The following is a 26,845-nucleotide window of genomic DNA, read 5'->3' on the forward strand; positions in this document are numbered from 1 at the left end:
CACACATACATGCATACACATACATGCATACACATACATGCATACACATACATGCATACACATACATGCATACACATACATGCATACACATACATGCATACACATACATGCATACACATACATGCATACACATACATGCATACACATACATGCATACACATACATGCATACACATACATGCATACACATACATGCATACACATACATGCATACACATACATGCATACACATACATGCATACACATACATGCATACACATACATGCATACACATACATGCATACACATACATGCATACACATACATGCATACACATACATGCATACACATACATGCATACACATACATGCATACACATACATGCATACACATACATGCATACACATACATGCATACACATACATGCATACACATACATGCATACACATACATGCATACACATACATGCATACACATACATGCATACACATACATGCATACACATACATGCATACACATACATGCATACACATACATGCATACACATACATGCATACACATACATGCATACACATACATGCATACACATACATGCATACACATACATGCATACACATACATGCATACACATACATGCATACACATACATGCATACACATACATGCATACACATACATGCATACACATACATGCATACACATACATGCATACACATACATGCATACACATACATGCATACACATACATGCATACACATACATGCATACACATACATGCATACACATACATGCATACACATACATGCATACACATACATGCATACACATACATGCATACACATACATGCATACACATACATGCATACATGCATACATGCATACATGCATACATGCATACATGCATACATGCATACACATACATGCATACACATACATGCATACACATACATGCATACACATACATGCATACACATACATGCATACACATACATGCATACACATACATGCATACACATACATGCATACACATACATGCATACACATACATGCATACACATACATGCATACACATACATGCATACACATACATGCATACACATACATGCATACACATACATGCATACACATACATGCATACACATACATGCATACACATACATGCATACACATACATGCATACACATACATGCATATACATACATGCATGCATACATACATACATGTATATACATACATGCATACATACATACATGTATATACATACATGCATACATACATACATATACATACATGCATACATACATACATGTATATACATACATGCATACATACATACATGTATGTATGTATATACATGTATGTATATACATACTCTCACAGTTCAAGTGTACCTATAATGAACGTTACAGATCTGTCATCATTTTAAGTGGGAGAACTTGCACAATCAGTGGCTGACTCAATACTTTTTGCCCCACTGTATATATATATATATATATATATATATATATATACACACACACACACACATGTACATACTCATATATACACAATGTAATATATAATATGTATTTCTGTTTTAAAATATATATATATTATATGGGGTTTAACGGTCCAAGATGGGTTTGTGCGTCTGCCTCACAATACAAAAGGTCCTGCAGTCCTGGGCTCAAATCCAGGCTCGGGTTCTTTTTGTGTGGAGTTTGCATGTTCTCCCCGTGAATGCGTGGGTTCCCTTCGGGTACTCCGGCTTCCTCCCACTTCCAAAGACATGCACCTGGGGATAGGTTGATTGGCAACACTAAATTGGCCCTAGTGTGTGACTGTTATCTGTGTTGGCCCTGCGATGAGCAGCCGATTTGTCCAGGGTGTACCCCGCCTTCCGCTCGATTGTAGCTGAGATAGGTGCCAGCGCCCCCTGCGACCCCGAAAGGGAATAAGCGGTAGAAAATGGATGGATGGAAATATATTATATATTTATTTATTAATATATAGATTTAACATATACATAGAAATATATTTCTATAAATTAATTCATAGATATCTATATATTACTCGATATCTATATATTAACACAGAAATATATTTCAATACATAGAAAAATATTTCCATATTGATATATATAAAATATAGATTTATATTAATATCTATATCAAAATAGATAATCCAATATTAAATTAAATCTATAGTAATATAGATTGAGATATATTTTTATCTATTTTTTAATGATATATTTGTGTGGATTCAAGTGGTCGTATAATACATAAGACCAGTTGGACATTTCCTGGAAATATGACCACAGTGTAGTTGTACCACCCCATGATTTAAACATTTTGTAAATATTTTGACACCGAGCTTTACAGTGAGAACCCATACTTTCTTGGTAAGCTACATAGCCACTGTTGACAGGGAAAGTGAGTCTACTTCCTCTAACTGGCAAATAATTCCAGTGCCCACTGAAGTGTTTTGTCCAAGGACAATGGCAGAATCTGGATATGTACCAACAACCTTTAAATTACTGGACGGCCACACTACCCTCTGAACCACTTCCATGTATTAAAGAATAAATCATGTCAGGCAGTGTCAGGATTTTGCTCCACAAAAGATCAAATATATCTGGAAGAGGACACCAGCAAGGCTACAAACTTCAGGAGCCCCTAAATAGCTCTTCAGAGGTTAGAATAAGTTAAGGAGCTGCTAATTTCACAGGCTTAGTCGCACTCACGCTTAGTCGCTTGTGGAACTTTGGGAGAGGGGGGAGTGGGTTCCTATTTAGCATGCTGGATTATAGCCGGTTCATTCCAAAGCTTCCCTCTGCCCCTCAAGTGTAGATGTATACATAAAGAAGGAAAAGTGAAGGTAAAAGAACCAAGAGCTGATCCATGACTGACTTACAAGTCAAAGCAAATTATCCTGTGTGGGTTGGATGCTTATATAGCTGCCTTAGATGCTGTCAAGGGGCACAAAAAAAAGAAAAAAAAATCCCGCTACCTACATGTTAAACACACCTCATACAGATTGCCTTGAGGTGTACAAGGAAAATGGCTGAAATGATTCCTAAGATGAAAGTCACATGGCAACATTTAAAACACAAGCAGTAAAAATTCAAGCACTCTAAAAACAAAGCCATTTTTGCTTCATCACGTTTGCTTAATGCTGCACCAATTTTCAATGAAAAAGTACACAAATTCCTCACTTATTTAAAGACTAGCAGATTTTTTAAATCCAAACAGTTACTGCCATCTAGTGGTAGCAGAGTGACTGTCACTGTTCAACAAGAATAGCCTTAGCTCAGCTGCAGAGTTAAATACAACTTATGAACGAGACATTACTGCTTGAAGTTTAGTCTGTTCAACAAACTTAAGTCCACATTTGCATTGTTTGGTCAGAAACAAAGTAGAGTTACAAAATCCACTTTCTCCCAATGTTTCCTTACTTAAGCAAAAACAAAAAAATAAAGTTAAGGCCCACTGATAGTCACACTAGGTGTGGTGAAATGATCCCCTACATTTGACCCATTCCCACGTTGACCCCCTGGGATGTGAAAAGAGCAGTGAACAGCAGCATTGGCAACGCTCAGGAACCATTTGGGGATTTAACCCCCAATGATGCAGAGCGCCAAATAGGGAAGCAATGGGTCCCATTAGATTAGTCTTTGGTATGACTTTGCGGACGACATTCCAGTCTCAGGGGGGACAGTAACCACAAGGCCACTGAGCAGGTAAATATTAGGAAAATAACAGAGTTGTGGCCCAACATTTCCTCTAAAAAGCAATTCAAAAGGTGGAATCAAAAACATTGCGTGCGTATGATGTGTTAAATTCAGTAAGTTTTATTGCAAATGATAAAACTTACATTATACAAAATGACTTTAAACATCAGGACAGGCTTAAGATGGCAGCAAAGCATCCTGCAAATGTAAAAAAAAAAAAAAAAAATTGCATAAGTCTTCCGTTTTATTTAACAGCAAACTATTTAAATGACGCAAGTACATCCAAGTAAAGCTCACCGTGTTGACATCCTCAACCCAGACTAGGGTTTTGCCGTGAACCTCGGGGTCAACCTCAGTGTTGTTGTGAGAGCTGTACTCCTCACTCGCCGTCTCTATAGAACTGGGCTGGAAACATTGGAGGGATAGAAAGTGGAGGTTTACACATGGGCTTGTTAGTCTCACAGCCAAGCTGTACTTTACTAGAAAAGTAACCATGCAGTAATTCGCTGATAGACTAAGCATAACTTGCAATCCTTTATACCGTTGCAGCCTGCTCGACATGTGCAATAAGTTACCAAATATAATAAAAACAAATATGTATTTATGTTTAGCAGTCTTGTAGAGATGAAACAATTCCAAGTAATTTGATTACAAAATAAAAATGAGGAATATTCGCTGCATCAAGTTTTTTTTTTTTCTATGGCATTTTGCTTCGTTTAGTAAACAGTAGTCAAAGCTCATGTTTCGCACGGACGGTTTAGGTGTTGCACAGCGTTTTTACGTCACCCACGGCACTTGCACAACAGCGCTCTTTAAAATACGCTTGAGTTTAGAAGACCTTTTCGCCGACATAACTCAATGGCAGATGCCACAGAAAGCCAAAGACAAGAGCTACAGCAAAACGAGGGAATTAAGAAGTGACCAAAGTTGTCGGAGGTGTGGGAACACTACACACTAGAGATGCGGTTTGCGGACAACCGCGGAGTCTGCCGATTAACCGCGGGTCGGGCGGGTGACATGGCGAAAAAAAAAAAATTTAAATAGATTCGGGCGGGTGGCGGTTGAACCAATTCGGAAATATATATACATAGTTAAATGTTAGCCACATACCAAAAACGAGCAGCACTCTTTGTAACAAGTGTCGCAAGTGAGCGTTCCTTCAGCGCAGCAGGGCGCATTTTAGAGGCCAGGCGCTCTCGCCTGAACACTGGCACTGTAGATGGCATTTTATTCCTGCATAGTGCTAACAAAAAAAATAAAAAAGGCAGTATGATATGTTAAACGAATTAGTCTACGTTACCTAGGCTATACCAAATAAGCCCTTGTCTAACCTATATTGAGTTCGGTCAGCTGAATAATTTTGATGGTGTTACGTGTTTGGGCGCACTACAATGCAAATGAATTAAGGCAATTGCGTTGTTTGTGGTTTTTTTCTATTCGAGATATACTACTGTGTTAATTATTTGGCCTCGCTTTCAAGTGAAGCGCATCTCCGATTGGCTACAATGCAAGGTTATTTGTCGTGACCATCTATTTTCATTATAATTCAAGTTTGATGATAAAGTGCAGTCTGATGGGTTTGATTTCCCCCCTTCAGCTATTTGCCTTGGCCAATAAGTTGCAGGTAATTTATTTTTATTTAATTTATTTGTTTAAATAGGGATGACATACATATATGTTATTGTATAATTTAAGTTTGTGCACATGATTGACAGCCTACGGCTTATGAGGCACATTTATTGTTTTATTTCAACTTAAAAACATATGAGCCTATGCCTACAACATAGACGGTTTAATTTCCTGCCTGTCGTTGACAACGGAGATTGATATTTTATCATGGCTGCAAATCAATAAATAAAAGGTTCATCTTTGTCGCAAAATTGTTCACCGTTTCACTGTGTACCACGCCCTCCCTCGTCTTTGAGCATTATAACGTTAAGTTAATATTCATTTAAATAAATTCAGATTTTTTTTTTTACCTAACGAAAATATAGGCCTAGTCTTTCTAAAACATTTTTTTACTTCTTAAAAGCATCGTTCTGCTTGCTGCAACTGTGCACGCACAGTGTGAGGAACGCACTCCTGATCTGAGGGCATTGTCAACAATAGTCAACACTTTAACGGAAATGACAATAATATAACGATAAAAAATATGACTCATTAATATCTCTTAGCCACTAGTGCATGGCCAAGAGATAATGCATGGCATGCATTGAATCTCTGCTGCATTGGATCAGCCTCCTTTTTTAACAGGCAAAAGCTTTCTAACCTCACTAATGCCTTGCATAGTCTATATTAGATATATAACAACGGGCGGGTGTGGTTTTGATAAAATGTTGGTTCGGGTGGATGACGTCTTGTGATGCGGATGAAATTATTTCTTATTTGCACATCTCTACTACACACTAAAATGAAAATGCAGTAGTATGCAAACATTCCAAAGTGGAGCTCACATACCACAAGTTTGCTTCACTAGCACTTGCCGAGAAAGCATCCGATGGAGGGACGTCCGGAAGAAAGGTAAGTCATCTATTATCAAATGTAAATGTAAAAGTTGTGTTACTAAAATAAATGTTATTCATTATGATAACCAGGATGTCCTTTCACTCCCGCAAAGTCATCAAATGCCGCCAAAAGGTGTTGAAAACTAACGCTTTACGGGCAGTCGTGTTCAATCAGCCTTTCATTAGTAACCATGCGAAAGTAGTCGTGCAAAGTTATTTGGTTATTCAAGTCATGCAACCACAGGCTACTTGGCTAACTTGCAGCCACTATAGTCTCTGTAGAAAGTGAGTGCCAAGCCCTTGTTCAGTGTTCACACTTGTGTGCCAAGTTCCTGTCAGCCATATTGGTTCCGAATATGAAGTTGCACATTTCAAACGCAGTATTAAAAAGGCACTACCTAATTCACTTTGAATGTTTGATCTAATCAACTGGTCTTTTATTTTTGATACTAATAGTTTTATTTTAACTTTCTCAGGGAACAATTTGTGTTTTCATCTCAAACATGTTATGATAGAAAAATGTAACCATTTTGCATGCAATGAACTGTATTGCATTCTTAAAATTTAAAACTGTCATTAGTTTGTCTTTCTGTATTAGCAGGTTGAAAACAGCTCAACAGATTTGCGTGGAGAAACTCACATTTAAACAGCACAAGAGACTAGAATTTCATATATGCGGTGACACCAGACAGGGCTGTGAGTGCACCTGTTTTTATTAGCACACAAAATGGCACAATTAACCACGGACGCATTTGAGCTGTGCATGTCAGCCTTCAATAATGAAAACAGCTGTTTAAGAAATGAGACCAGGCCAATTCTTAACATGTATAATTAAATCTTACTTTAGCAAAAATGTGATTTATTCGATTACTCAAATCGGGATATTTTCTGGACTTCTCGATTACTAAAGTACTAGATAGCTGCAGCTCTACAGTCTTGCCACTGTTTTGTTTGTGTCTTGCGCTCTGGGTGGGGAACACCCCACCCAGCCTTTTGTTGCCATGCATAATGACAAAGCCCATTCAAGAGTTTAGGATCTCAGACAGCCCTAAAGTAAAGTGCAATAACTAACTTCATAGTCTGGATCCTCCTCCGAATCTTCTTCAGTGAGCTCTTGAGAAAGCACCTCCACCCAGGTCTGATGTTCTTCCTCATCATCCAAATCGTCTTGCTTCCGCTTGCTCCCCTTCCCACACGGTTTAATGGGGGAGACGCTTTTTTCTGTTAAGGGAAAAGAGGCTTTAGGAATAATCAAAATGCATCCTTTTGTCTAAATTAGACGCAGGTCGCCACTACTCACCTGGGGAGAGGGAGCGGCCGATGCCAGTTGAGAGAGGATACCCCAGTGCGCCGTGCACCCAGCGTGGAAGGATCATCAACATCAGGCGGGTGACCTTGCGCAGACGCTTGCGACCGGTTAGGCTCTGCCGCGCAGGACTGGAGGTCAGGACTGTCTCTTGCTTAGGCTGCCTGTAGCCCAGCACCCACCAAAAACCACGCCAAGCATGGACCTACAAGAAAGCATAAACATGGTTTTATGATCCACTGATGCTTTACAGGGGTTATTTCTCCTACTTTAGATATTTCCTTGAGGTCTACATAACATGTAATGGGGGTCATTTGGTCAAAATTGTGCATAAATTGTTTTACAGACCATTTAAGCCACATCAGAATGCACCGTTCAGTGGGTATTCTTGAGGTGGCTCCACTGAGACAGTCTTACCCCCACCATTTTTGTTTTTGAAAACATTTCCATAGCAAGTCTACTGGCAGATTACGTTAGAACTATACACTACTTTGCATTGCAAATGGAAACAGCGGCGGATGCATGTGCAAGCCAATCTGCCCCACAACAAGGTTAGCAAAAAAGGAGCTAATTGACACACGACTACAATGGCAACCATGTGCAAAGCACCTTTGGTAAATCTCTACAATATATGCCGTATTTGTCGGAGTATAAGTCGCACCTACCGAAAATGCATAATAAAGAAGGAAAAAAACAAGTCGCATTTTTTGGGGAAATTTATTTGATAAAACCTAACACCAAGAATAGACATTTGAAACGCAATTTAAAATAAAGAATAGTGAACAACAGGTTGAATAAGTGTATGTTATATGACGCACTAATCAACTGAGAACGTGCCTGGTATGTTAACGTAACATGGTAAGAGTCATTCAAATAACAGAACATGCTGTACGTTTCCCCAAACAATCTGTCACTCCTAATTGCTAAATCCGATGAAATCTTATACCTCGTCTCTTACGTGAATGAGCTAAATAATTTGATGTTTTACGGTAATGTGTTAATAAATCGGAAAAAAACTGCGACTTAGTCCGAAAAATACGGTAGATAATTTGCTGACGTCACAAATGGGGCATATTCCAAACTGCTCGTTTCCTGGAAATATAAAAAGGCACAATAGTTTATTAATATCTGCACTAGGGCTAGACAGATAATATGCATATGAAAATGCAATCGATAAAACATTCCATACATTTATATTTTTGGGTGGGAAAGGGAAAATTATAAAGCAAGATTTATTGCATGAAGTCACTTACCGTCTGGGAACCCAGCAAACATTAAATGTCACTGCAATGGGACGGACAAGCGAACAGCCAATAGAATAGAATCAACTACCAAGATTGTTTGCGCCATCTTTGTCTCGCTGTGGCAGCGTGGAATCTCCGCATGAAGTTTAGAGAAACCACAATATCTTGATGGATCAACCCAAAATATATTTTTAGTTTTGTTGGTTTTAACGCAGGCAGTGTGGCAATTTAATCTGACACTTCCAATGTGTCTGTTAAATTAGTTGCTTCCTACTGTGCAGTGTTCGTTGGCTTATACACTACTGCCATCTAGTGTCTCAAAACTGAAACCAACTATAATCGACTGCTACCAGACACCTTTGCGGATAGCTAGCACCCTTGGCAAGTAGGAAATTGCATTAATTAGCGGGCTTAAAAATGTCAAAAAAATATCAATTGTCGCTATTGCGCAGTATAAAAAAAAAAATGTGATACCGTTGTCAGCTAAATTGCCAACCCATGTCCAAAATCCATCCAGTGTGATTTCAAAGTTTTAGGACCCCAACTACAAAACAGTAGGTACAAATGGGTAAGGAAATGTTACCAAAAAAGTAAATTCAATAATAAATAGGGAAAGTATTTTTACAAAAAAAAAAAAAAAGTTATATCCGGCATATGCAGTTGCCAAGTTTAGTGACAGCATTTTCAAATCAGCATTTTAGCTCAGCTTTGTCAGCTGACCACCAGTCGTTCACCGACAACTATTGAATCTTTTCACGGATGGTCTCAGCACTAATTGATAGGAGACTGAATGTGCTTCGATGGCCCTCTTGTGTCCTTGTCCACAAATAGGGTATTGCAGGGTTGAAAGCTTGTCCCCTCAATAATTGTAGTTATGGTAGTAGTGGGTGTATGTGTACATGTTTACTGTGTAAAGTTGCCCCTTGTTATTTAATATAAAAAGTGTCATTTGCACGTGGTGCTGGTTGTTACTTTCCTTAGCAAAGTTACTTCCTGAATTACGTCCAAAACGTCACATCAAAAGTAGTGTGCCATGTTATGAACGCATTGTGACGTATGTAAATGTAACAACCCCCCACCCCCAACACTGCTTAAGGCTAGTTAAATAAAAATCTTCACTATTAAAAAGGGCAAAACTACTACTAGAGCAACTTCCCAACTTTAGCCCACTGTAAAGCTACTAGTCCTAATCAAGACTTTCTAAACAAACCAAAAAATGAAGTGATAAAAAGTTTATGAATTGTGAAAAGTTGTGTTGTGTGACACCATACTGCTAATCTGAAGGAATTATGCAAGACTTCTGGATTTTTAGTAATGGACACAAAAACTAAAATAATTTATAGGAGAACTAGTTATTAATTTTCTACTCTGTCCAAAAATCACTGTGTATAATATTGCTGGGTTGCATTTGACGTCACATTCGTATTTCTTCTTTGCGACTTAATTCACTTGGTCAGCCATTTTAAGCTTTGCATTGAAACGAGAGTAAAGTTTGAGCAGAAAACGCTGTATTGGTGTTCTGTTTTAGGGTGTTACAGTTGTTCAAATAGAGCTAGGAAAAGCTGTAAGAGTCCCAAAAGTGGCTTATGAAAAAAGGAAATAAGTCAGGGGAAAAGAGTGACAAAGGAAATGGCTCTTTTAAGAAAAAATAATTAAAAAAAAAAAAAAACTTATCTTGTGGAATACAATTGGACCCTATTTGTTTCTGCAGCCAGCACTTTGTAAAAATGTTTGAAAATTGATTTGTTTGACAAACTGATTCAATTGAGATTATTCGTTACTATACAAGTATAGTTTGACAGAACTAAACGCAAGAAAAGGACGGACAAAAAAATAATAATAAATAAATCGCATTAGTTTGTGATCTTTTGATGTTGCTTAATCTACATAACTACAAAGACCTGGTTGTGCAAATAAACTAGTCAATTTAACTCTTAGTAATAGTTTTAACTGGTCCAAACCACCGTATTTTTGCTGTCGATTTTCAGACACTAAACTTGGCTGTTGTGCAGGAAAGGAGAGCGCTTTATTCAACACGGATGACTACATACATCAAGAAAATATTCTTAATAGGGCTGGGACGAAGAATTAGAATAGACAATATAAAATGCATTCGATAAAAATATTTTGGTGGGGCAAAAGAAAAAACAAAAAAAGTGTAAAGGTTGGTTGGCTCGCTTAAAGACTGGCACTGTGGTAAACTAGCCAAACAGGAAGTTGTTGCTAATGGGAGGGACACTAAGCAGCCAATCACATAACCATCACTTTTGGTTGCACTGTCTCCCTGTCGATTTTCTGTACAGAGCGAAATAAAAGAGTGCTTGAGAGACCAAACAGTGGTTAAACAAGAAAAACCACCTCCACAGTTTGGCAGTTATTGTGATATTTTCAAAACGGACCGTAGTTCTTTGCTGCACTCATCTTTTATCAACACACTTCCATTCCCTATTCAGGTGTAAGGAAACAGGTAGGAACTAAAGTGCAGGACAGGACAACAAATGTGCCATTTTTTTTTAAATAGTTTGGTCCAATAATATTACATTATATTTTGTGGCACTAAACCTGCAAATGTTCTTAGGGTTCTCCAAATTTACAATGTCACACTAAAGCATTTTACATATTAGTTTTTTTTTTTTTTTAACCTTAGGTTTGTTTTGATTTTTCAAACCTTAAATAATTGTGATTTCAAAAATTTGTTTACATTGGCTGATTGTTTTCCAAGCTTGTATTGACACTTCATTTACTTTGTTTTGATATCTGAGGGGATTATAATTCAAGGAATGTTACATATAAATAATTTAGAAAAAAGGTATTTTTTCCTCCTGGTCTATATTTCCATAGGTAAAAAAAAAATCAGTAATTACCGATAGACTAATATAAAAACATTGTGATATAGTTTAGAGCCATATCGCACAACCCTACTTAATAGTAATGAACGGACATCTATTGCTAAATAACGAGACTAAATATGAACTTTACACCATAAATACTGCAGACTGAATTAATTTTCGATGAGACTAATACTTGTAGCAGGAAAGCGACTGCAAACATCCTTTTCCCCCTTCATTAGCACCATGGCACTCAAGTCAATCAAATACATTAATGCACAAATAAAGCCTGCTTTGTCTTTCCCGGATTGAATGCTTAATTTGTGGACCCCTCCTGATGTAAAGCCATGGTGTGCCTCCAATATGTTTCATCTCTATCCAAGTGTCAAATGAAGTAATGTAGCAAACAGTGATAAATGGTTTAAATGTTGAAAATATTTTTCTTAAGTGTATAAATTCACTCCCGTTTTATATATTTCTTTCTTGATCACATTTTCCTCTAAACCTTCCAAACTAAAATCTGCACCGATGTTGGTAAATAAACAAGCCTAATGGGACTCTCGACCAAGGGTCCCCCAAACTTTGATTCGTGGGCCGCATTGGGTTAAAAAAAAAAAAAAAAAAAAGTAAAAACGTTTTTTTTTTTTTTTTAAGACAATATGATTTGCCCCAGTAGGTAGGAGATCCCGAGTGAAACAAGTGGTAGATAGTGGATTAGAATGGTCAGACTTAAGACTTTTTTTTTTTTTTTTTTTTTTTTTAAACTTGGGAAATCCCGCTCGCCGGATTTTGGACAATGGTGGGCTGCAGAGTGGGGACTCCTGCTCGAGGTCACGCGAATGCAACCCAGCAATGGGATTGCCAGTAACAATATGCAAATGCATATTGAGACTGACACAATCTGAGCCAAAGTACGTTTAACAATGACAATGCGTTAGTAATACACTTTAAAACTTCACAATTTGCAGCAAAAAATGTAAACTAAAGGTATTCATGTTACTTAACACCTTGAAATAGTATACTATACTGCTAATACAAAATATAGATGTAAATTGATTACACTTAATGCTTTTTTACAAACACCCACTGATGGCAGGAGCTGCCATGCAAGGCTCTAATCACGACCCATCAGGAGCAAGGGTGAAGTGTCTTGCTCAAGGACGCAACGGATTTGAATAGGAGGGAGGAAGCCGGAACCCTCAAGTTGCTAGCACAGCCGCTCTTTAACCAGAGCTCAGTCCCCTAATTCTTTCCTAAACTTTGACACAGGGGCTGCATTGGGTGAAAACAATTTGGGGGCCCGGCCTTGTGTGGTGTGAGAGATATATATGTTTATATAAATCAACTGGGAAAGTGGCTTCAACAGATCCCAGGAACAACATCTGAAGCCTCAGTCCTAGGAACAGCCAAGAAACTGCGCAGAACCCTCAAACTCCAAGGCCCCTGGTAGAGGATGACACTACACCGGGGTGAAAAGGAGATAGATATAACGTATTTCCTTGAATTGCCGCAGGGCATATAGTATGTGCCTGCATTGTACTGCCGTGTCAAACTCTCGTCGCAAAATAAATTAGCACATGCTTAGTATTACCGCCTGGTCAAACTAGTGACGTCACGAGTGACATTTCCCCTGTCATCATTTTCAAAATGGAGGAGGCTGATTACAATACTGGTAATTTGAAAAATCGCATAAAGGGAAGAAGATCAAGAGCTATTCAGTAGGATTTAAGGTCCAAGCTTACATCACACTCAAATTTTACTGCATGCCTTTAGTAAGAGCCAGAGTGACAAGAGGTTTTAAGTTAATTAGCACCCCGGCGGCAATTAAAGGAAATAAGGTATATACACTTCTTGGCACTCATAATCAAGGGTTGGAATTGTGGGTTAAATCACCATAAGTGATTCCCGGGCACAGCACCGCTGCTGCCCACTGCTCCCCTCACTTCTCAAGTGGTGATCAAGGGGATGGGTCAAATGCAGAGGACAAATTTCATTACAACTAATGTGTGTGACAATCATTGGTAATTTATTTTTAACTTAACACTTTCCTCGGGCACTAATTGACTGAAAGAGTGCACACTTTGGTGATGTCCCACTATCGATGGGAACATGCATTTTTAGACAACATGATTACCTAGCTATATATCTACATAACTATAGATTTTTTTCCACTTAATATTAAAGGCCTACCGAAATGAGATTCTTATTTAAACAGGGATAGCAGGTCGTTTTGCGATATTGCTATATTTTTGCTGAAAGGTTTAGTAGAGAACATCGACAAAGTTCGCAACTTTTGGTCACTAATAAAAAAGCCTTCCCTGTACCGGAAGTAGCAGACGACGTCACGGGTGTGAGGGCTCCTCACATCGTTTATAATGGGAGCCTCCAACAGCAAGAGTTATTTGGACCGAGAAAACGACAATTTCCCCATTAGAGCGAGGATGAAAGATTCATGGATGAGGATATTGATAGTGAAGGACTAGAAAAAAAAATAAGGTTTTAAAAAAAAGGCAATTGCATTGGGAGCGATTCAGAGGTTTTTAGACACATTTACTAGGATAATTCTGGGAAATCCCTTATCTTTCTATTGTGTTGCTAGCGCTTTAGTGCGTTAAATAGTACCTGATAGTCGGAGGGGTGTGTCCACGGGTGTGTTGACGCCAGTGGCTGAGGGAAGTCACGGCAGCTGCATGGACGGGGCAAAATGTGCAGATCTACGGTAAGAGGTGACTTTACCACAATTTTCTCACCGAAACCTGCCTGTTGACAAGTGGTCGGGAACCATGTTTGCTTGACCGCTCTGATCCATAGTAAAGCTTCACCTCCGTGAATTTTAAACAAAGAAACACCGTGTGTTTGTGTGGCTAAAGGCTAAAGCTTCCCACCTCCATCTTTCTACTTTGACTTCTCCATTATTGAAGAAATTGCAAAAGATTCAGCAACACAGATGTCCAAAATACTGTGTAATTGCACGATGAAAAGAGACGACTATTAGCCGCAAGTGGTGCTGCGCTATGTCCCGTCCAACCCGAGACGTCACGCGCATGAGTCATCATTCCGCAACGTTTAACAAGAAACTCCGCGGGAAATTTAAAACTAATTTAGTAAACTAAACCGGCCGTATTGGCATGTGGTGCAATGTTAATATTTCATCATTGATATATAAACTATCAGACTGCGTTGTCGGTAGTAGTGGGTTTCAGTGGGCCTTTAACATAACATGTTAGACCCGCTCGACATCCATTGCTTTCCTCCTCTCCAAGGTTCTCATACTCATCGTCACCGACGTCCCACTGGGTCATTATTGTCACCGATGTCCCACTCTGTGTGAGTTTTCCTTGCCCTTATGTGGGCTTACCGAGGTTGTCGTAGTGGTTTGTGCAGCCCTTTGAGACACTAGTGATTTAGGGCTATATAAGTAAACATTGATTGATTGATTGATAAGGAAATCGTATACTAGACTGCTAATACAAAATGTAGATTTAAATAGATTATCGAGCTTTTCTACTATCAAAGGATTTCTGCATTTCCCCATTCACACACTGATGGCGGGAGCTGCCATGCAAGGCGCTTACCAAGACAAGGCCACCTGCTCAGTGGCCTTGTGGTTAGTGTCTGCCCTGAGCTAAGTAGATCATGAGTTCAAACCCCGGCCGAGTCATACCAAAGACTATAAAAACGGGACCCATTTCCCTACTTGGCACTCAGCATTAAGGGCTGGAATTGAGAGTTAAATCACCAAAAATTATTCCTGGGCACGGCCACCGCTGCTGCCCACTGCTCCCCTCACCTCCCAGGGGGTGATAAAGGGTGATGGGTCAAATGCAGAGAATAATTTTGCCACACCTTTGTGTGTGACTATTTGTACTTTAACTTTTGTTTAATTTGGCACTTCCCACAGGCCGAATTTTGGAAGCTGGCGGCCGGATCTGGGGACCCCTCTAAATATTCCATCCATCTTTTACTGCTGCTTATCCCTTTCAGGGTCACTGGAGCCTCTCTCAGCTACAATCGGCAGAAGGAGGAGTACACCCTGGACAAGTCACTAAACAATGTTAAAGGCCTACTGAAATGAGATTCTTATTCAAACGGGGATAGCAGGTCCATTCTTTGTGTCATACTTTATCATTTCGCGATATTGCCATATTTTTGCTGAAAGGATTTAGTAGAGAACATAGACAAAGTTTGCAACTTTTGGTTGCTAATAAAGAAGCTTTGCCTTGACTGAAAGTAGCAGACGATGTGCGCGTGGCGTCACTGGTTGTAGAGCTCCTCCTTCCTCACATTGTTTACAATCATGGCCAGCAGCAGCTAGAGCTATTCGGACCGAAAAAGCGACAATTTCCCCATTAATTGAGCGAGGATGAAAGATTAGTGGATGAGGAAATTTAGAGTGAAGAACTAGAAAAAAAAAAAAGTTAAATAAAAAAAGAAGGCAATTGCAGTGGGAGCGATTCAGATGTTTTAGACACATTTACAGGGATAATTCTGGAAAAACCCTTATCTGCTACTGTGGTGCTAGTGTTATAGTGAGATTAAATAGCACCTGAAAGTCGGAGGGGTGTGTTGACTCGAGAGTCTGAGGGAAGTCACAGCAGCTGCAGCAGGACGGAAGCTCCGCTGAGGTCTCCGGTAAGAGGCGACTTATTAGCACAATTTTCTCACTGAAAACTGCCGGTTGACATGTGGTCGGGATCCATGTTCGCTTGACCGCTCTGATCCATAGTAAAGCGTCATCTTCGGGAATTTTAAAGAATGGAACATCGGTTGTGTTTGTGTGGCTAAAGGCTTCCCACCTACAGCTTTATACTTTGACTTCTCCATTATTAATTGAACAAATTGCAAATGATTCAGCAACACAAATGTCCAGAATACTGTAATTATGTGATTAAAACAGACTACTTATAGCAGGTGTCGGGAACCTTTTTGGCTGAGAGAGCCAAGAAGCCAAATATTTTAAAATGTATTTCCGTAAGAGCCATATGATATATTTTTTAACACTGAACACAACAAAACGCGTGCATTTTTAAGAAAGACCAACATTTCTAGAGAGGTCTCTTATTCTTTGTAATAACATTGTTATTCTGAAGCTAACTGTGGAGGGGGCGTGGCCTGCAGCGAAGCAGGGTGCTGCCAGGACAGGCCTTGAATTCAGCGACAGGTGCGTAGACGCCCACCTGGGCCTTTTTATCTGATCACCTGTTGCTATGTTATAAGCAGCAGCCAGGAGGAGAGACCGGCTTGGGGCTAGAAACCAAGCGCGAGTGAGAACAAAAGAAAAAGAGACAATTGCTGGAAAGCAACTGAGAGACTTATTGAAAAATAAAACAATATTGTAACCCTGAAACTGGCTCTCATGTCAGTGCTTGGTGGTCTGAAGAACCCTCTGGAGGGCAAGCCCCACACTAACCAATAATAAATAAATGACTTCTTACAAGCTTCTTAAACATAAAAGTACATGACAATATTTTATATTTTAAACGTTATTTTTAACACTGTCATTACATTATTTATCGTTTTAAGCCAGGGGCGCTCACACTTTTTCTGCAGGCGAGCTACTTTTCAATTGACCAAGTCGAGGAGATCTACCTCATTCCTATTTATAATTTATATTTATTTATTTATGAAAGAGACATTTTTGTTAACAAGTTAATGGTTTTTAATGATAATACAAGCATGTTTAACACAGATTCCTTTCTTTCATGAATACAAGAATATAAGTTGGTGTATTTGATTCTGATGACTTGCATTGATTGGAATTAGACAGTGGTGCTGATAACGTCCGCATTTTCAAATAGAGGGAAAAAAAAAGTCCTCCTTTCTGTCCAATACCACATGAAAGTGGTTGGATTTGGCATCTCATTTGTCCAACTTGCATACTCCTTTTTAAACACTTTGTTATGAGAGTAGCATATGTGTGTGGCCCTTTAATGTCTGGCAGCAGGTGAGTGACGTCAGTGAGTGTGCGGGTGGGCAAGCGAGTGAGAAAGCGGTCGCTGAGGGCGGGGGAGAAATACATTGGCATCAAACTCCGTAGCTTGCTAGCTTGTGCACGCTAGCTTTCTGAGACTCTTATTTTGTTAGCACAGGCAGGATGAAACAGGTCTTTTATGGTGAAGACAGGAACTGTGCAGTCTGTCTTTAGAGTTTTGACAGTAGGTACGGAGTCTCTAGAAATAAAATGTGTTTCTCTGCGTCCGCCCTGTTAGTGATTTTTTTCTTAAATATGAGCTCACAGCAGCCAGCGTCATCTCACAAGATCCTCGGGTGCCGAGAATGTCAAATAACTGACGAAAGTGAAGTCTTGGTATGATTGATGATTGCTCATTTTTATGTCTATTTTTTAATGCCTGGCTTGAGATCGACTGACACACCCTCCGAGATCGACCAGTCGATCGCGATCGACGTAATGGGCACCCCTGTTTTAAGCAATGTCAGCTCAGATTTATCTGAGAGCCAGATGCAGTCATCAAAAGAGCTACATCTGGCTCACGAGCCATAGGTCCCCTACCCCTGACTTATAGCTTGGATCGGGCTGTAAAATAATGTCTGCTACAAACGGTGACTCAAACGCACGCGTCATACCAACACAAAACTTTGCGGGAAATTTAAAATTGCAATTTAGTAAACTAAAAAGGCCGTATTGGCATGTGTTGCAATATTAATATTTCATCATTGATATACAAACTATCAGACTGCGTGGTGGGTTTCAGCAGGCCCTTGATTATCTTCATTTATCAGGAGGCAAAATTGTCGCGCATAGTGACGTCATTTGAATGAGACGAGCAAGCCATAATCTAATAGTTTCCCCTCAAAAAGTAAATATAAAGTAAATACAGAATACAGGCTTAAAATGCAGTTTGTGGTGAACTTCGTAACAATTCAGCGGTACGTACCACGATGCCAAACGGCCAGAAGAGGCCCCGCAGCACGGAGCGAAGCACTCCATGTCTCCTCACCTCCACCGCGCCCTGCTTCAGAAGGCGGCAAACTAACAGTTAAAAAAAAAAAAGCAGGCTTCCCTCTTAAATAACAAAGATGTCGTTACCTCGGTGCTTTCGTCCTGCGCCGCTGCTTCACCGCGGGGCTCAGCCGTCATTCTGTCGCCGTGTCCGAGGTGCGTCGGACCGAAGATGGCCTGCTGAGCTGGGCCGAGCGGACGCTTAATCAATGGCGGCCGACCAACCGGCTCAAATGTACCCAGAAGCCCTCGGACAGCAGCCAATCACAGCACGCACTTGCACCTGCTGCAATTAGCGCCAGCCAATCAGGAGGCGGAAACAATCAAACAACCACCGACAAGCAACCACGTGACCAACTTAGACCGTAAAAGTAAACAATAGTCTTGATATATAGATAGATGGATGGATAGTTAGATAAATCTTAAGTGGTATTAATATGCCTTTATTTAACCTCTTAAGGCCCAAGCTGTTTGTCTACATGTGTTTTTTTTATTTCTCTTTGCTATTTGGGCTTCTTGGACCCTAATTAGAATAAAAACTAAGAATCCTCTTTTTATATGACGTACTTATTCCATAAGTGACAAACGTGCACTTCATGTTTAGTGACATGCTAAAGTTAAAGGCCTACTGAAATGAGGTTGTCTTATTTAAACGGGGATAGCAGGTCCATTCTATGTGTCATACTTGATCATTTCGCGATGTTGCCATATTTTTGCTGAAAGGATTTAGAAGAGAACGTTGACGATAAAGTTCGCAACTTTTGGTCGCTAATAAAAAAGCCTTGCCTGTACCGGAAGTAGCAGACGATGTGCGCGTGACGTTACTGGTTGTAGGGCTTCTCGCATCCTCACATTGTTTATAATCATAGCCACCAGCAGCCAGAGCGATTCGGACCAAGAAAGCGACGATTTCCCCATTAATTTGAGCGAGGATGAAAGATTTGTGGATGAGGAAAGTTAGAGTGAATAATAAAGAAAAGGGAAAAAAGTCAGGGCAGTGGGAGCGATTCAGATGTTATTAGACACATTTACTAGGATAATTCTGGAAAATCCCTTATCTGCTTATTGTGTTACTAGTGTTTTAGTGAGATCATAAAGTCATACCTGAAAGTCGGAGGGGTGTGGTGACCGCCAGTGTCTCTGATGGAAGCCATGGAGGAGCCAAGAAAGTCGCAGCTGCCTCTTTGACAGCAGCAGGAGGACGCAAGCTCCGCTCATGTCTCCGGTAAGAGCCGACTTATTACCACTATTTTCTCACCGAAACCTGACGGTTGACATGTGGTAGAGAAACATGTTCGCTTGACCGCTCTGTTCCATATTAAAGCTTCACAACAAACAAAGAAAGAGCAGCTGTGTTTGTGTTGCTAAAGGCAGCTGCAATCCACCGCTTTCCACCAATAGCATTCTTCTTTATAATCTCCATTATTAATTGAACAAATTGCAAAAGATTCAGCAACACAGATGTCCAAAATACTGTGTAATTATGCGATTAAATCGGACGACTTTTAGCCATGAGTGGGGCTGGGATAAAATGTCCGCTCCAACCAATAACGTCACAAGCACGCGTCAACATAAGCGTCATCATTCCGCAACGTTTTCAACAGGACACTTCGCAGGAAATTTAAAATTGCAATTTAGTAAACTAAAAAGGCCGTATTGGTCTAGTGACTCAAAGCGCTTTTACATGGTAAAACCCAAAATCTAAGTTGAAGTGAAGTGAATTATGTTTATATAGCGCTTTTCCCTAGTGACTCAAAGCGCTTTTACATAGTGAAACCAAATATCTCAATTGAAGTGAAGTGAATTATGTTTATATAGCGCTTGTCTCTATTGACTCAAAGCCCTTTACATTTTGAAACCCAATATATAAGTTGAAGTGAATTATATTTACTTAGCGCTTTTCTCTAGTGACTCAAAGCGCTTTTACATAGTGAAACCCAATATCTAAGTTGAAGTGAAGTGAATTATGTTGATATAGCGCTTTTCTCTATTGACTCAAAGCGCTTTTACTTAGTGAAACCCAATATCTAAGTTGAAGTGAAGTGAATTATGTTTATATAGCGCTTTTACATAGTGAAACCCAATATCTAAGTTGAAGTGAAGTGAATTATGTTTATATAGCGCTTTTCTCTATTGACTCAAAGCGCTTTTACTTAGTGAAACCCAATATCTAAGTTGAAGTGAAGTGAATTATGTTTATAAAGCGCTTTTCTCTGGTGACTCAAAGCGCTTTTACATAGTGAAACCCAATATCTAAGTTGAAGTGAAGTGAATTATGTTTATATAGTGCTTTTCTCTAGTGACTCAAAGCGCTTTTACATAGTAAAACCCAAAATCTAAATTGAAGTGAAGTGAATTATGTTTATATAGCGCTTTTCTCTAGTGACTCAAAACGCTTTTACATAGTGAAACCCAATATCTAAGTTGAAGTGAAGTGAATTATGTTTATATAGCGCTTGTCTCTATTGACTCAGAGCCCTTTACATTTTGAAACCCAATATATAAGTTGAAGTGAATTATATTTATATAGTGCTTTTCTCTAGTGACTCAAAGCACTTTCACATAGTGAAACCCAATATCTAAGTTGAAGTGAAGTGAATTATGTTTATATAGCGCTTTTCTCTATTGACTCAAAGCACTTTTACATAGTGAAACCCAATATCTAAGTTGAAGTGAAGTGAATTATGTTTATATAGCGCTTTTCTCTGGTGACTCAAAGCGCTTTTACATAGTGAAACCAATATCTAGATTGAAGTGAAGTGAATTAAGTGTATATAGCGCTTTTCTCTAGTGACTCAAAGCGCTTTTACATAGTAAAACCCAAAATCTAAGTTGAAGTGAAGTGAATTATGTTTATATAGCGCTTTTCCCTAGTGACTCAAAGCGCTTTTACATAGTGAAACCAAATATCTCAATTGAAGTGAAGTGAATTATGTTTATATAGCGCTTGTCTCTATTGACTCAAAGCCCTTTACATTTTGAAACCCAATATATAAGTTGAAGTGAATTATATTTACATAGCGCTTTTCTCTATTGACTCAAAGCGCTTTTACTTAGTGAAACCCAATATCTAAGTTGAAGTGAAGTGAATTATGTTTATACAGCGCTTTTACATAGTGAAACCCAATATCTAAGTTGAAGTGAAGTGAATTAAGTGTATATAGCGCTTTTCTCTAGTGACTCAAAGCGCTTTTACATAGTAAAACCCAAAATCTAAGTTGAAGTGAAGTGAATTATGTTTATATAGCGCTTTTCCCTAGTGACTCAAAGCGCTTTTACATAGTGAATCCAAATATCTAAATTGAAGTGAAGTGAATTATGTTTATATAGCGCTTGTCTCTATTGACTCAGAGCCCTTTACATTTTGAAACCCAATATAAAAGTTGAAGTGAATTATATTTATATAGTGCTTTTCTCTAGTGACTCAAAGCACTTTCACATAGTGAAACCCAATATCTAAGTTGAAGTGAAGTGAATTATGTTTATATAGCGCTTTTCTCTATTGACTCAAAGCACTTTTACATAGAAAGTGAAGTGATTTATATTTATATAGCGCTTTTCTCTAGTGACTCGAAGCGCTTTATATCGTGAAACCCAATGTCTAAGTTAAAGTGACGTGAATTATATTTATATAGCGCTTTTCTCTATTGACTCAAAGCGCTTTTACATAGTGAAACCAAATATCTAAGTTGAAGTGAATTATGTTTACATAGCGCTTTTCTCTAGTGACTCAAAGCGCTTTACATCGTGAAACCCAATATCTAAGTTACATTCAAACCAGTGTGGGTGGCACGGGGATCAGGTGGGTGAACTGTCTTGCCCAAGGACACAACGGCAGTGACTAGGATGGTGGAAGCAGGGATCGAACCTGGAACCCTCAAGTTGCTGGCACGGCCACTCTACCGACCGAGCCATACCGCCCCAAGTGCACAGCTTTTTGAAGCAAGGTTTAATACAGCACGATACTGATAAAGCATGTTTCCTCAGCTCTTCACTCCTTGGTAAGGACTGACGTCATCTAAGTTGTCATGTTTGCGTCACATGAGCGCTTATTTTTAGAAGGCTGTATTTCCGCAGCACGACGGAGGAACATCCTCAGTGGCGATTGGCTGCCGTCCCTCATGCTTGGAAGCTTCATTCATGCAACACTCTTATTAACATATGAAGAGGAGAAGGCCATTATACGTCTATTGTCCGCAGCTCCCCCATAACGGATTTGGATTTCCGCCTCTTGCTTCGGTCACAGTCATGTGTCCGTGGAGTATTTAAGCTGGCCCTCGCAACTCTTTCTAAGGCAGAGATGGCGAGGAACGCAGTCACCAGGACCGTCAGCCACGGGGCCATCAGCAGCGTCCGAGCGGACGATTACGCCGGGGAGCGCAGGCACAGCAGCGCCGGCCTCCGTGCACTTTTGTGGGCCACCAGCAAATCCTTCGGATGTTCCCTGGGGTCCAGCCGGGAGAGCAGCTTCCCCAACATCCTCACCCCTGACAGCATCCCTCAGTTCACCATCCCCAGTCTGCAGGTGCAGAACGCCTTCAGGTCTCAGGAGAGCGACGGGGAACCGTCGGAAGGATCGGAGAGCTCCGGGAACGAGTCTTCCGCGTCCTCTTCTTCTTTAAAGTCCGGGTTGGAGGGGTCGGAGCGCAAGGCCGAGCGCAGCGTCTCGGCGCCGCTGACCCAGAGGAGAGGGAGCCGCCTCCAGAAGGAGATTTCCGACCCGTGGCCGGGCGCCGGGGCCCAGCACCGCTTCGACCCGGCCAGCAGGGCGGCGCTCTCCCTGCCGCACTTAACCAAGGTGACCACCCCCTACGGCTTCATCACTTTAGGTCAGAGCCCGCAGATGGCCAAGGAGGAGGAGCTGCTCTGCCAACATCGGCGGGCCAATCTCGACGAGGCGGGTCCTAGCCACGCCTCGGAGGACGTCAAAGCCAGCGGGAGCCAAAGCCGGGACTCGGAGACCGACAGGACGCCATCTTCTCGGAGACAATCAGACAGCAAGCTGAAACGGCGCTTCCGCGTGGCCATAAAGAAACACATGCCCTTCTGCCACTAACAAATCGTGTTGCTATGGAAACCAAGTGTGTTCTTGTGTAGCGTCCGAAATAAACCAGCATTGCATTGTTGCGGCCTCTCTTCTCACATTCACACCATTTATGTTCGGGGCGGTATAGCTCGGTTGGTAGAGTGGCCGTGCCAGCAACTTGAGGGTTCCAGGTTCGATCCTATCCTAGTCACTGCCGTTGTGTCCTTGGGCAAGACACTTTACCCACCTGCTCCCAGTGCCTTACCACAGTGGTCCCCAACCTTTTTGTATCCGCGGACCGGTCAACGCTTAATAATCTGTCCCGCGGCGGTCCTTTTTTTTTTTTTTTTCTCCTTTGTCATGAAAAAGGGAAGTTTTTGTCATGAAAAGGGAGGTTTTTGTGGTTGGTGCACTAATTGTAAGTGTATATTGTGTTTTTTATGTTGATTTAATAATAAAAAAATTCTACTGCGGCCCGGTGGTTGGGGACCACTGCCTTACCACACTGGTTTATATGTAACTTAGATATTGGGTTTCACTATGTAAAAGCGCTTCGAGTCACTGGAGCAGGGGTGTCCAAACTTTTTCCACCGAGGGCCGCACACAGAAAAATTTAAGCATGCGGGGGCCATTTTGATATTTTTCATTTTCAAACCATAACAAAATATATGGATTTTTTTTTTTATCCTTAGGGCTCCTGGGGAGCATAGAGGGTCTCAGTCACTAAAATGTTAAAAATTAGTCGAATTATTATTTTATTTTTTTATTGAATGCTTACAGTAAATCTCTATATCAACTTGAGGTTGATATAAAGTAAAACAAATAAGGTTTTATGCCTTTTCTGTCAAAGACAACTTTGTTTTTTATAGTAAAACTGAAATATGCATTATTTAGATAGATGGATAGATAGATAGATAGATAGATAGATAGATAGATAGATAGATAGATAGATAGATAGATAGATAGATAGATAGATAGATAGATAGATAGATAGATGGATGGATGGATGGATGGATGGATGGATGGATGGATGGATGGATGGATGGATGGATGGATGGATGGATGGATGGATGGATGGATGGATGGATGGATGGATGGATGGATGGATGGATGGATGGATGGATGGATGGATGGATGGATGGATGGATGGATGGATGGATGGATGGATGGATGGATGGATGGATGGATGGATGGATGGATGGATGGATGGATGGATGGATGGATGGATGGATAGATAGATAGATAGATAGATAGATAGATAGATAGATAGATAGATAGATAGATAGATAGAGATAGTACTTTATTGATTCCTTCATTAAAGTTCCTTTATTTAGCAATTAAAGCCCTCAAGATCAATAATTGATTTTAATTATTTAATATTTTTGAGTAATCACAGTGAAAAGTTAAATAAAATCCTACTAAATATATTTGAGATCTGAAAAGTTCCCCACTCATAAAGTGCTGCATTTTTTTTTTTTTTTTTTTACTTTTAACACTTAAATTTCAAGATCAACTTCCGATATATCCGTCGATTTTAAGATTGAAACTATTATTTTGTTTGTTTTAGGCACTTTTGTCAAAACGTTGATGTTTTTATATGGCAACCACACGCAATATTTTTCCACATAAAACATTTTAAAGTGATAATTTTAAAGTAATAATTCATTATAACATAGATTTTTTTTGTCCTTTTTTTTTTTTTGGAGCAATGAAAAAGAAAGAAAATAAAGACAAAAGGAAAAAAAAAATGCCTGCACGGCAGCTTTGTGTCAACATTGCCACTTTTTCTCATTAGATTTCACCTCATTGCACTTTTTTCAAATGTATTTTTTAAATTTTTGCAATACTGTTAATTTTGCAATTTTTGCAGAATGTGTGGCAGGCCCCCGGGCCGCACTTTGGACACCCCTGCACTAGAGAAAAGCGCTATATAAATGTAATTCACTTCACTATTTATATTTGCAATATTTGACTATTTTCAGTACATTACTAGAACACCATTTTAATTTCACTTCAATTTTGGATTTTTTAATTTGCTAAATCATCCAACTGTCTCATTTCAGACAAGCGTGTCACCCCATTTTTAGCCCAGAAACATGCATGTAAACATGTTGGAACTAATTTTTTACAGTACAGAAAGTCAATTTTCGTTTGCAATCTGACTAAACTGTACAATAACAGAATAAATGTAACACGTTACAGACACCCAAAATTATGAACACAAGCACTTTATATAGAATTGTAGCTTTAAATCCAGAAAAAAGTTACAATATGCACTTGTACTTTTATTGAAGACTCTACCTGCTGAAGACGGGCGTATTTCGTGCTCTGCGACAAGTTATATTTTGGAATTCAATAGTGTTTTTCACCTTCTTTACCCAAGTGCTGGCACTCGCAACTTTGTTTGGCCCCATGGTGGCTTTTGCAGTAATAATAAATAAATAAATACGATGAAAGCACACAGCAGTTTTGGGTCCAGGGCCATTAATATTAAGCCCCACTAAATAATTGTATGTTTTTAAAAAATATAAACAAAAAAGATGCATTTAAAAAAAATAAAAGTAATGAAAAATGCAATATAAAGTGGCCACAGTATGAGTCAAAGTAAATATTATTTTGACCTGTCATTATAAATACAGTTTAATTTTGATTCTTGGGGTGATGATTTGATTCAGAATCAATTCTCGCATCAAAGCGTTTTTCGATTGAAACTGGTTTTCATAATAGATTATTTGGTTGGTAAATATGGTAATAAAACTTTTTTTTAAAACAAGTTGCTGGTTACAAAATCTATTATTGGCTGCTGACATGAATCGATTTTCACTTGCAATTAATGAGAATTTCCGTTCGGATGTGAATCAATTTTTGTACATGGGTGCTTTTGTAAATTTGGTTCGTGTACGGTCCGTGTACCTTCCGTGCATTCTATTTCCAATTCTGAAACACAAATCAAAAAATAAAATTAGGGCCGTTTTTTGATTTTTATTTTATACGGCCGTTTTCAAAACAAACAAGAAAGGTGTTGATTTTCATTAGAATATTGCCATAAAATTGGATGTTGTGCTGTTTTTCTTTTATGGATATGATTTTTTCTGAATAAACACAAAAAACTTTTGCAAAAATGTTTGTTTATCTGTGTGTTGAGCATGTTTTAGCATAACGGTAACATCTTTGTTCAGCACGAGTCCTATGTGTCAGTTTGAAATACTGATGACATCTATTAAACAAGACAAGAAGCAAGGAATTAAACAGAGACAGAATTAAATTTGGCTCAATTGAGGAGAGCGCGT

General features: G+C 39.4%; 2 protein-coding genes across 3 annotated transcripts; one reads left to right on the plus strand and one right to left on the minus strand.

Moving 5' to 3' along the window:
- Positions 1-3,783: 3,783 nt before the first annotated feature.
- On the minus strand, positions 3,784-18,776 carry org (oogenesis-related gene). Of its 2 annotated transcripts, none has more exons than XM_061888250.1 (6): positions 18,617-18,776; positions 18,465-18,539; positions 7,491-7,701; positions 7,263-7,411; positions 3,984-4,091; positions 3,784-3,884 (listed from the first exon to the last, which is right to left on the minus strand). In XM_061888250.1, exons 1-6 carry the CDS (start codon positions 18,665-18,667, stop codon positions 3,864-3,866), a joined length of 615 nt encoding a protein of 204 aa, XP_061744234.1. In that variant the 5' UTR covers positions 18,668-18,776; the 3' UTR covers positions 3,784-3,863. The 2 variants fall into 2 exon arrangements, with proteins under 2 accessions (XP_061744234.1, XP_061744233.1); XM_061888249.1 differs by having other exon boundaries at positions 18,465-18,542.
- A 3,873-nt stretch (positions 18,777-22,649) lies between these two features.
- Positions 22,650-23,763, plus strand: LOC133543643 (C2 calcium-dependent domain-containing protein 4C-like). Its single transcript, XM_061888327.1, has one exon. It carries the CDS (start codon positions 22,830-22,832, stop codon positions 23,583-23,585), a length of 756 nt encoding a protein of 251 aa, XP_061744311.1. The 5' UTR covers positions 22,650-22,829; the 3' UTR covers positions 23,586-23,763.
- Positions 23,764-26,845: the final 3,082 nt, after the last annotated feature.

Source organism: Nerophis ophidion, linkage group LG26 (genome assembly GCF_033978795.1).
Source record: "Nerophis ophidion isolate RoL-2023_Sa linkage group LG26, RoL_Noph_v1.0, whole genome shotgun sequence".
Lineage (NCBI taxonomy): Eukaryota > Metazoa > Chordata > Actinopteri > Syngnathiformes > Syngnathidae > Nerophis > Nerophis ophidion.